Source organism: Protopterus annectens, chromosome 13.part0 (assembly GCF_019279795.1).
Source record: "Protopterus annectens isolate FY-2018-M chromosome 13.part0, PAN1.0, whole genome shotgun sequence".
In the NCBI taxonomy this organism is placed as follows: domain Eukaryota; kingdom Metazoa; phylum Chordata; order Ceratodontiformes; family Protopteridae; genus Protopterus; species Protopterus annectens.
Window position 1 is genome coordinate 559067864 of NC_056747.1, and position 12643 is coordinate 559080506.

The window sequence follows — 12643 nt, forward strand, 5'->3', positions numbered from 1 at the left end:
GACTACCGAGAACCAGAAACCTGGGTGAGAAACAAAAGGACTAAAAGAGCAGAAAAGTAATGGCTAATTAAAAAAACACAATGGTAAAACTTAAGGAAGTAAATAAACCGTAGAGCCAGTGAGGGGGAAGGACATTGTTCTTACAATTCTACTTCACTCAGATTGAGTTTCCAGCTTGTCTGTTGCTATTTTGATTGGAGATTTACTTTTAGCACTGGGGCTCAATACAGGAAAGACATGCAAACCAAGATTAGCAGTTCTTGTCCAAATGGGAATATTATTGGAATAAGTTAGAGGTGGGTGGCATGGATAGTTCACTTACTTTGTACAGAGAATTACAGGTAGCCCATCTTGTTAGTACAGGGGTTCATGAGTAGTTCACCTAGTTTGTACAGGGGCTCACAGGCAGTTCGCCTAGTTTGTACAGGGGCTCACAGGTAGTTCTCCTAGTTAGTACAGGAGTTCACAACAGGAAACCCATGAAACCTGATTTCAGGTCTTGTCTGACTTACAAGCCATTATGAATGAATAAGTGTGAGTATTGCGGAATGGTGAACATGCAGCAAAAGTAGAGTTATTAAAAATACAGTTCTATGCATAATCTTCTAAATCACTCATATATATTAGGTAATTCTTAATACAGTCTTTCTGAACTTTTAAAGGATTGGAATTACATTGGGAATCTAGAACTTTAAGCTCCTCAAATCCATTAGAAATAAATGAATTAACAGGCTGCATACTGCTGGTCATAATTTGTGTATACCTACAGCAAAATTTGTGATGCTTAAAAAACTTTGAGACAAAAGGCAATAATGCAAGCACAAAGTAAAAAAAGACATCTGCTAAAGCATCCTGTACTGAAGTAAAAGCTGTGTATATTTATGTAAGTATTTGTTTGACTAAAGTTATATGATGTGGTACTTTTTGGCAGACGTTTTTGCTCTAAATTGGATATATGACCATCTAGGTAGAGTACTGAGCGAGTTAGCTAGGGGTATACAGGATGCCGCTCAGTCTAGTTAACAGACTGGTAGCAAATCTGAAAGGCTTAGAGGTGCAGGTAGGCAACCATGTTGCTACATTTGAAAGACTGAATATTTTGCAGTGGTAGCTAAAAGAGGCCCACAAATAAATAGCAATAATGATTCTGAAGCATTATATTCTGATCATTTGGGTTAAAAGGGGGCATTCAGTACTAACCCAGTTTGCATTACAGTGTAAAAAAAGATTCATTTTGCTGTGGTACTTTACTCACATGAGTTATTGTGATGATTTTTCCTTAATTTTTAGCTTTTTTGAACCCTAAGCAATACACTAATGAAGTTATTTTCTGCTGCTGGATTCTTTAGATATTTAACAAAATATAGTCCATATCTGATGCTTAAGTGGAGGCCCTTGAGGATGTAATTAGCTATAACTTATGAAAATTAAGACTGAAAATGTAGGCCTAGTTTTCCTACGTTTTACATGTAGCGATTAAGTAAGAAATAATGACACGGTTAGTGTACTGTCATGAAATGTTCCAGCCAATCAAAATCAGATTTTCCTTTCCATTTTATAATATCAAAACTTGAGTTTTATGCTGCCCATAGCATGAGGTTCAGAAAGGCTTACCATTAGGGGCAAGCCTTAACATGGGTGTTTTCCTTCTCATGGCAAGCTTTTCCAATTTTTTATTCACACCTACTACTTGGATTTTCCTCTAGTGGGTGCCTTAGGATGGAAGATGGTAGTAATGCTACAGTCCAGGGAAAGATCTAATGCTAATTAGCCATATGTTCTCCCATGGAAACACCAGAAACTGCAAATTACTTTAACAAGAAATTAAGAGAATTGCATGTTTCAGTAAAGTTTCCCTTTTGTAGGAAGAGGTGAACATCATCAATAGATGGTAGTCACTCCTTACACCTTTAGAAGCAGCCACTGTGTAGATAAGTTCAAAGACATGGAAATGGAGGGGGGTGATTTAATGTGATGAAACATTTTATGAGTATCTTTTGGGACATGAATAAATGCATGTGTGTAATTGAATGTGTGCACACCTGGGTTCTTGCACTAGGGGGTTAGGTAGGGAATCAAGAGTTTGTGGTGTTTGTATGTGAATTGTAGCTTGCATGTGGGTGAATGGGTGAGGGTTTCCATGAGTGACTGTGGGGGTTCATAGGTTCATAGGTAGGTACTAGGCTATTCGCCCTAGGGCCTATATAAACCTAGCCAAACGGTATCCTGTCTTTTGCCACCCAAGAAAATTATTTTCCTGTGCTCCTGTCAAGCAGAGCCACAGAAGTGATCCCCGGGGTGAAGTTCCTATCTCCCATCCAATCATTAAGATTTTTCTTTGAGTGCTAATGAGGAGCTTTGTTTGATAAAGATTGGTAGTTTGTTCCAGAGTATGGGAAGTCTCTGGGGACAGGAATCTATCCCTCCAGCATGTTCTGTTTATTGTGGTGACAAGGTTTAGGTCCCTAGAGTGTGTAGCTTGGAGGGATTGGGATTTCTTTATGTGGAGCATGTCCAACAGCTCTGGGTTTGATATAGCTTGAATGTTAGGCAGAGATCGCCTCTGAGTAGGCGATATGCGACAGAGTAAAGCTGGAGTTTTTTGAGACGGTCTGCATAGGGCATCTGTTTGAGGTCAGTAATCCTCTTTGTGAGGTATTTCTGTGGCCTTTCCAGTTGTTGTAGATGTCTTGTGAGGTACATACCAAAAGGGGCGTTGTACTCTATAATGGGTCTAATGAGTGATGAGTAGACGGGAACAATGACTTCATTTTTCCTGGATGAGAAACCTTTTGTGATGAGGTGTGCTACGTAGAAGGATTTCCTGACTACTGTGGCGATGTGATTATCAAAGGAGAGACTACTGTCCACCTGTGTCCCAAGGTCTCTTATCACACTTTTGATGTTAAGTAGACTACCGCCTATGTGGTAGTTCATAGGTACAGAGTTTTTACCAAAAGGGATGACAATGCACTTTTTAGCATTGAGCTTGAGGCCATGGCTTTGACACCAGGCATCTGTCTCAGTGAGGCCCTTTTGTAGGATGCCCACATCGTTAGGAGTTTTGATTATGGCTCCTAGTTTGCAGTCATCTGTGAACTTTGTTAGCCAAAGACCTTCTGTGTTAGCCTGTACTTCAGAGAAGTAGATACCAAACAGGATAGGACCTAGGACTGAATCCTGTGGTACTCCACTTGTCACTGGTCTAAAGTTGGATTTAGAGTCTGCTACTTTCACAGTGTGGGTTCTGTCAGTGAGCCAGTTGGCAACCCATCTTGTGACATAGGGATTTATACCTAGTTTAGTGATAGTGTCTATAATTCCAGAGTGGGAGATGGTGTTGAAAGCCTTGGTGAGATCTAGATAGGCTGTGTGAACCACCTTACCCTCATCTACGGCTTTGGTGATCGCTTCAAAGAAGTCTATCAGATTTAGGAGACATGATCTTCCTTTTACAAACCCGAACTGGATAGGGTCCAGAGTTTGGAGATTACCAATGTCATTGTTTGTAAGTTCCATGATGATACGCTCCATAGTGTTGCAGGCTAGGCTCATCAGGCTAATGGGGTGGTAGTTCCCGGGGTCCGTAGTGGCTCCCCCTTTGTGGAGTGGGATAACCATTGTTGTGCGCCATTCAGTGGGCACAAAGCCTAAGATGAGGCTATGATTGAACATGGTACTTAGGTGGGGTACCAGTTCATTCTGTAGTTCATGTAGAATGTAGCCTGGGATGTCATCAGGTCCCATGGATGCTGTGTTCTTGGCTTTGGAGAGTGTGTTTTTTACCTGTGCAGCCGTGATTACAGGTACTTTGCATTCTTCTGGTATAGAGATGGGCCCTTTAGGGGATGAGAGAGGGGTAAAGTTAGCACTGAATCTATCTGCCAGGATGTTGACAATATCAGTTGGTTCTGTATATTTAGTACCATTGTGCTGTAACTCAGAGCAGATCTGAGTGTTGCCATTGAGATTCTTGACATGGCTATAGAATGCTTTGTGGTTGCCTTTAGAATCAGTGGCGATTTTGTTTTCGTAACTAGCTTTGGAGGATTGTATGAGGGATCTCAGCTTCTTACTGAGGCTAACCACAGAGTTCCCCCAATCATGGGATTTTACTCTTTTTTGCAACAGTTTCTTTCTTCTGTTGTAGAGCTTGTTTATAGCAGGGGACCACCAGATTGGCTTCCTGTTTTTGGAGGATAACATCTTGGTTCTGTTAGGGATTGCACAATCCATGCACTCGTGTAAGTGCTTATAAAGTGCAATTGTATAGGATTCAGCAGTCGTATCTCTATTGTCTGTCAGCATGGGTGTCATGAAGTTTGCCACTTCTGTCTTAAGAAGCGTGAAGTTGGCTTTGGAGAAATTTTTTACGGTGGTTTCCCTAATGGGGGGTGGGGGTGGGGTGTGAATGTCTAGGGTGATTTGCTTGTGGTCGGATCTGACCAACAAGGAATTAACCTCTGATGTGGAACACTGGTTGCCCATGTTGGTAATGACCAGTTCTAGGATATTGCTACCCCTGCTGGGGGTGTGGATAAGTTAATCCAAGGCATTAGAATTTATGAATTCCAGAAAACGTTGAGCACAAGAGTTGGTACATGAGTAGTTTTCCCAGTTAATGGTGGGGTAGTTGAAATCACCCATTATTAGGGTGTTAGGTTGCACCCTAATATTTTCCAGTGTATCAAGAAATGAGGAGTGGGAATTCTGGGGCATGGTGGGGGATCTGTAGCAAGCTACAATTTACATTGCGGTCTTGCCCAGAGTTAGTTGCACTTGGATAATCTCAGATGCATTATGCTGAGCAACTAGCCTGGAGGTGTGGATATCCTTAATGAATATGGACACACCTCCGCATTTAATGCTTCGGTCCAGGTTAGGTGGCTGAAAGGTGTGGTATGAATTATAGCCTGGTAGTGCAGGGGTGCTTTCTGGAGTCTTGAACCAAGTCTCTGTCACTGCACAGATGTCGATGTTCTCCATTTTAAGGAGTGGCTCCAGTGAGTGCATTTTGAGGTTTAGACTTCTAGCATTAAGTAGCATTACCCTCAGATTTTGCTTGCTTGTACCTGTTACAGTGGTGAATTTGTCATTTGAATATTGCCTAAAAAAGGCACTATAGGGGTGGCAAGAGCCTTAGCCAGTATCCGGAATCCCAAGGGCGACAGGTGCAGGCCATTTCTGGCAAAGCATCGTGCTTTGTCAATCATGTCATCCCAGGCAGACAGATACTGGATCCCCTTAGAATGACACCAGAAGCTTAGCCAATTGTTGAAGTCAATCATTTTGTCCTTGTACTCTGGTATCATTCTGATAGCTGCGGTGGTGGTGCTGTGGTAGTGTTGTCACCTCATAGCAAGACGTTGTCCCGTTCGATTCTCAGCTAGAGCGTCTTCTGTGTGGAGGCATATGTGAATGGGGCATGCCTTCGTTGAAGGTTGTGCGTCAGAGCTGGTAACCCAGTATGTAAAAATCCACTACCAATCATTAGCGGACCGGAGTTCTGCTGTGGAGACCCCTAACTGGGAAAAACCGAAAGACACAAACAAACAAACTGTGGTATCATTCTGGGTGATGGCAGGATGCTACTCAGGGCTAGGGTCATACCTGCCTGGGCTACAAGATCAGAAAGCTCCTCCATACTTGCTTCTTAATGGATGGATATGTGTGTGTGTGTGTGTGTGTGTGTGTGTGTGTGTGTGTGTGTGTGTGTGTGTGTGTGTGTGTGTGTGTGTGTGTGTTGAGGGAAATGTCTGGGAGTATGTAGGCTTGTGTGTGTGTGTAGCATGAGTGCCTTTGCCAATGCTGTGGGTGGGCTGCTAAGGAAAGCAATTCTGCCATCAGGTCTGAAATGTGGTCTTTCACACATTGGCCATATCTGTTACTGAACTGCATTTTCTTACCATGCTGGTAATTGAACTAATTGAAACAGGCAATTACAGCAAGTAGTGAGTCATTTTCTTAATCTCAGGATTAGAAGTGTCAGGTTTCTGGCAGTCTTGCCTTAGTACTAGATGTATAGCACCACCTACAGCTTAGAAACTCTTTGACTAATGAATAGTATACTTATATGGTAAAATTTAGTTTTAAAGAAAAAATAGTGACATATCAGGCACATTCATTTTTTTTTAATTTAATATTAAAAAAGACGGAGCTTTCAACATGTTTGTTGCACCTTTCTGTAGTACATGTAAATTGAAAACACACTCACTAATTCAACATTTTTCAGGGTTTTTTCTTCATGAATTCAGTAAAATCATTTCACAAACTGACTGCAGAATGACATTTTAGACTACAACTGAGAAATACCATATTTTTTATGATAATAGGATACAGCCCAACAGGGGATTCAGGAATGGAAAGTTATCATACTAAGCATGTGCCACAAGTGCTGTTTTTTTTTTCTTTTTTTGCTGCTAATGCCACAGTAATGGAAATCTACATACTTTGGCAAAATGATCATCTTGATCATGGGCATGATTACCCTCTTCAAATCTGTGTCACTGAGCAGTAGCTCAGAACTAGACTCTGGGTGTGTTGTCCCTCAATCAACAAGCCTAAGCAGCAGACTACCGTACCTACTAAACTGTTGTCCTTTTTGGGAACTGATACATCTTTCTCTTGGCTAATTCGGAAAATCAGTGTGTTGGCTTGCACATCCATGGCAAGCCAACAAAAAGGTAAGCAGGTTTAGACTACGAGGCATTTAATTCCAGATTATTTGGGCATAAAAAGCCGTGTATTTCATACCCTAAAGAGGACAAATTCGATTTATAAAACAGTTAATAAAGCATCAACAGCAGTGCTGACAAGTATTGCTAGAAAGCAGATTTGGGAAACACTTTGCTGAATATTTTTAACTGTCAATATGTGACATTAAGCTCTGAAGTAATTCACCCGTTTGTAACACTTGTTACATAAATTACACTGATAACAGTTTAACCACACAGAATTATGGACAGTACATTGCAAAATAATTAGTCTTCCTTTTTGTTCCTCTTTCCAGAATCCAGGAATTGATATTGGTGATGTGTCGGAAAGGAAGGCTTTGAGGAAATGGTTGAAGTGCAAACCATTCCAGTGGTACCTGGACAACGTTTATCCAGAGATGCGAAGATATAACAACACTGTTGCATATGGGGAGGTAACTCCAAGATGAATTATCTAGTTGTTGTTTTGTTTTATTTTACATTAATTATCTTATTTTATTTTATAACAGTGATGCCTTCTTAAATACATGTGTTGTCAAATCAGATTTTAATCATTTGTGCTGACTCACTGATTTAGGTAGATAAAAAAGATGGCCTATTGAACATTTGAACAACAGAATGATAATGTACTTTTCTTAATTATGCATTTATTTATTTGTTTGATATTTTTGTCCATAGTACTTCATACAATTTTTTGCATGTAAAATCAACAATAGTAAATACATTTTACTACAGAATGCCACTTATTGAGTCAAGGATTAGTTAATAATTGAAAGTATGTTTTCATGTACTCACGTTCATCACTGATGTCTTTATCATCTGTCTGCTAAACTCAGAACCAGTTATCAAATGGCCTTGATTTACATTTATTCAATGTAGAAGTAACTTCTGGAGTGCAGATTTCTTGAAGCCATCATAATTTGGGTCAGCTATTATTTTGAAAACCCTAATATGCTCATATCCCTTCTTCACTGTCACAGTATCTAACATGTCATTCCATGTTTTGCCTGCCCACTGCATGCTTTCTGATCTCCCCCACACAACTATTAGTGTAGCATTTCCATAGCTCACCATAAGAGAGAAAAACTAGGTATCGGTCTGCTCAGCCTCCACCTTTCCAATGTCTCTCCTCAACCAAGCCTGCATTCCTGGTGTGAACAGATCGTCACTTTCTTGCCGCACCATCTGGCTGGACCAACTCTTCCTTCTCTCAGTTCTATTTTGTTTCTCTATCTCATCTTGTCACAATTTCCTTGCATCTGAAAGACCTACATTTAGTTTAATTGTGTGTTCCTACTGTAATTATGTTATCTTAGTTTTCCTTTTTGTTTTCTACAAAGAACAGTGCTCTAATTTTGCTGGATGTTCATCGTAGCTCATACCATGTTGATTATGATTCTATTTATCTTTTTTGTTGTTTGCATGTTCCCCCAGAAAGGTGGTACTACTAAAAGTCCTCAGACTAGCTTTTAACAGATAATTATAGAGTGGCATTGCAGTCCTGATGATGCATAAAGAAGTGAAGCAGACATGAAATCTATTGCCTTTGAATACATTTTTTGATTGCCTTAAAACTATTTCATTGCTTTCTACTGTGTAGATAATGTTTTGCTAAATTAGATTTTTTTAACTCAGAAAATCTGTGTAAATCTGTTGAAATATTACATATCAGGATTAGTTTTTGCATCACACAGCTGTATGTGTGTCTAAGCAGAAATTAATGCTAAAAACCGTTTAAAGAAAAGTGGATGTTCTGCAAGGTTCTGGCTTATTCCTCACTGTAGGATACTTGGAGTGAATTCTATTAATTACTGGGTCAAACTATACTTAATTATACTACTTAACTTGAAGTACCAGTTTTTGCTTTGATGTTAACTATCACATGACCCTGTGTTTACTTTCAAGTTAGGTTTTATATCTGAAAATTTGTGCTTCTGTGATTGTCGAAGTAGTCTTTCCTTGTATAGCAGTATTTACATATCTGCCTATATTTGGCTGCATTTAGGGTTTCTGTCTGTTCATTATGTTTATTTGGTTCATTCAAAAATTAGAAAGGGAGGCAACATGTTTAAGAGCCTTTGTTATACAAGTTGTCTGACACCATTTCGATGTTTTAGTTAATGGTTATTGATTATTCTCTTCATAAAGATTTATTTTTTCAAATGAGGTTAATTAGTTGTCTTTTCCACCTATTTATTTTATCATTTATTCGCTGGTCTGAAAACTCTTTTCAGGTAAAGTCTAAGCTATAAGATGGAAACGGACCAACAATATAGTCTGTGCAATGAATATATTCAGTACAGTATAGAGTAATAGAAATATGTACAGTTGATTACAATATTTAGATTACAGACATTCGACAAATATAATAAATTAAGGTTAAAGGGATGACTGCCAAATATAAAAACATTTCATTATGTTATCTGTAATGCTAACATACATTCAGATTGCTAACATATAATGTTAAAATATATTAATAATGCAGGTGTTAGAGTAATATTTCTGATTATTGGGAGAAAAAATCCCCCTTAAAAATATTATTTGTTATAGATTTTAACTGTTTCAGCTGCATTACAATCCTGAAGCTGTATTAGTTCAGAGGCTCATTGTGATGCTCTTCATCCTGGCCTCGTGACGCATCATACTTTGCTTCTATGAGGTACTTTTTTAGTATTAATAGTTTGGTGAAATTCTGCACATTATCAGTGCATCAGATAGTATCTAGGAGAGTATTCCAAACAGCTGGAGCCATTTTAGAAAACTGTCTTTAAGCAGTGGCAATTGCAAAGGGTGGGTTTATATAATGCTGTAACTGAGGCATTTTGCAGTCAATAAAGGCTGTTTTTATTTTGAAGTTTTGTTAAGAGGTGAGTATTAATTGTCATGAATTAATCGGAAAGTCAGTTTTTTCAATAAGAGAGGCACCCTGTCTTTTACAGCTAATCAATTCGCATTTGCCATTGTAACGCAATGATGTTTGGTACTAGGGCAAAGATGTATAAACCCTAGAATTTTATTTTCTGTTTCTTGCGGAGATTTGTGATAATAGTAAAGTAATAATAGATGAGGCCTGGGCAATATTACATTAATGACTATTGCAGATCTCACTTCAGTAATAAAAAGGTTAGGTATTTTATAAGCAACATTTGGTTGAGTTAAGATACTCTGTGATATTTTTTCTGTATGAGAGACTAAAGGTAAGACTTTGATCTAAAGTTAGTGCTCGGCATCTTTCCTGAGATACCACAGTCTGAATATGTTCTTCAAGCTCTGTTAAGGAAAGGGATGGAGGCTGACAAGTCCTATGGCTATTCTTAGCAGCATAATCCTTGTTTTTTGAGTATTTAAAGAGGGCTTATTACTTGACATCTAGTTTCAAAGGAGCACCAGACCTAAATGTATGGGTTTCTGTCAAACAAATATTTGGCTACCAACCACTGCCAGATATGGAATTATTTGCATCTTACCTAAATGCTTAGCTCCTAAGACTTTCAACCAGATGACAAAATGCATTAAGACAAGCATGATGTTTGCTTTCCTCTGCTTTAGAGGACTTTTTCTAAGTTGTATCTAACTCAGATCTTTCTTTACTATAGAAGTCAACCATAGTTGTCCAAACTACAAAGTAGTGACAACTTTATCTCCTTGCTTGGTTCACCACAAATGAAGAGAATTAATTCTTATCAGAGAGACACTCTAGCTCACAAGATAGAAATTAACACCCAGTAGAGATTTTTCATCTTCTGGTAACAAGGTTCTGGCAAGAGGTTAGGAAACATGATACCAATAAATCTTATTCCCAAAGTAGAAAATGTTTTTCTTTCTGACATGTTTAGAAGAGCAATGTACTACCCTTGTACTTTGATCTTTCTAATGTTTTAGACTCTTTTTCTTATTTGTTTAACAGTGTCATCCCTGTCAGCAGTGAGCGATTACTTCAGCTTCATATTCCACTGTCAAAATGCTTCCAAATTTGTTCTTTTATCTCATTGCTAGATTTGTCCTGTGTTTTTAAGACATTAATGGACATGCCCTTTCAGTGAATATATACTGTAACCCTGACATTTCTATTGTAGACAGTGTTTTTTCTTGACAATTAAGTCAGGAAAGTTCCAGAGTTTGAGGCTATAGTCACAACTTTATACATTGTAAAGATGAGGTTATTGTTTCTACTGACCTTTTGTTTGTACTTAAAAATTTTTCTAAATATTGTTAAAAATGATTACTATTTGCCTGTTCTACCAGTCTCATGTTTCTAATGCAAACATCTAGGGGATGCTTTTTGTAGGTGTTGAATCCTTGGAGAAAACTTCTAAAACTAGGAAAACAGCACATTAAAATGAGTAAATATACATTGTTCAGAAAATCTGGTCAATTGTTTGTTTGGTATATTGCCCTGCAAAATGCATTTCCAGGGTTAAATGCTAGTGTCCCTGAAACAGTAAGACCATCTGTAAGGTGGGGAAGTGTCAGTAATTTAGTTGATCACAAGGAATATGATAGATGCTTTGTAGATGCATTTCCAAGGTTAAATGATAGTTTGTCCCTGAAGCCTATTCTCAGAAGTAGGGTGCTGACTCAACATTCAGATTGTGTTTTAATGTGGTTCTTTTTTAAATGTTAATGCACTGTGACTGATTTTAAGCTTTAAAGAAAAGGCTTTGCACAAAAGCTTAATTAGTAAATACTTTATCTTGCCACTGTCTACTTAATAAAACTGCTATTTTTTCATATCTGTATTGTGTATATGAGCTTAATTGGTTCATTTTGTCCTGATGTTGGCTTTTTCTCTGTGGATTTTGCACTGACCAACAAATCAGTTATTTTTCCAGAAGCAGAAGCAGATGAAATTCTAATTTTTATATTTAGGAAATGTACTATGAACTGCATGTCATTATTTGAATATATACCTGCATTATGCAACTAACTGTAGGCAAGGCTATTAAGATAGGAAAGGATCCTGCTTACCTGTACAACTAATTTCTTTTATTAAGGTGCAGTTACCTTATTAAATAATGCAGTCCTATTCTGTTTATTCTTTTTCGGCATATTTTATGTGTAGCACAGATATTTACATATATTAAGGGATCAGTATTTAAGTCTCATCAGTATACAAACATATGGTAAGCTTGCCTGTTCATGTAAGCATGTAAAATTGTTCTCCACTTTTTGGTCTGACCCTGGCTGAGCATTGTCAAGGAGAATCTGCCCTCTTCCCAGATATATGAATACCTAAATAAACAGGATGACTTTTAGGTGATAACTCTAGCTAAATATTTCATTTATAAATGCTCCTTCCTATACCAGTGCAGTATTTAAATTGTGTTTGTAGTTGTTTCCTTAGCATTAATATACATGCATAACCAAATGCATTTTACAAAGCATAATTCACTAGCAGTAAACCAAAGTCAGTTTCAAAGTTTAAAAAATGAAACAGCTCACATATAATTACAACTCTCCCAGTCCAGTGACTCAGAATAAATTTTGAATATTCTCAAGGGTTTCAGGGACACTGCAGCACATTATGCATGCACAGAAGTATTCGGATCATCATAAGCTTAGACATTGTTCTACAACTCAACAATTTCCTTTGGGCTCATTTTTGTTGGTTAGTCTGTGCTGTTGGGAAGCATCTCAGGCTTATGTGGATATTTGCAGTAATACTCTCTTTGTAGTGATTGCCTTTATATACATCAACTAGCCATTGTGTATGTATCATCCCATTGTACACCTACAACTGTTCTTACCAGAATAGGTAGGACAGTGGACCAGGGCATGCAAGGTTATATTAATCTGTGCATCATTTACTGCATTTGTTTTCATGGTCTTCTTACCAGCATTCCTCATTGCTGTGCATGCCATGATGAGGATAAAATGATCATACTCAGCACTGTTAATCAGATACTAAATAACCTTCATGTATCTACCTT

At 38.1% G+C, this 12643-nt stretch overlaps 1 protein-coding gene across 2 annotated transcripts in view; it reads left to right on the forward strand.

Moving 5' to 3' along the window:
- Positions 1-12643, forward strand: part of GALNT17 (polypeptide N-acetylgalactosaminyltransferase 17) — a 1233091-nt gene that overhangs the window by 1125812 nt on the left and 94636 nt on the right. For both annotated transcript variants that reach the window (XM_044054203.1, XM_044054202.1), the window contains exon 8: positions 7010-7147. In XM_044054203.1, the coding sequence (XP_043910138.1) occupies positions 7010-7147 (138 nt within the window). The remainder of the gene's footprint in view (positions 1-7009; positions 7148-12643) is intronic.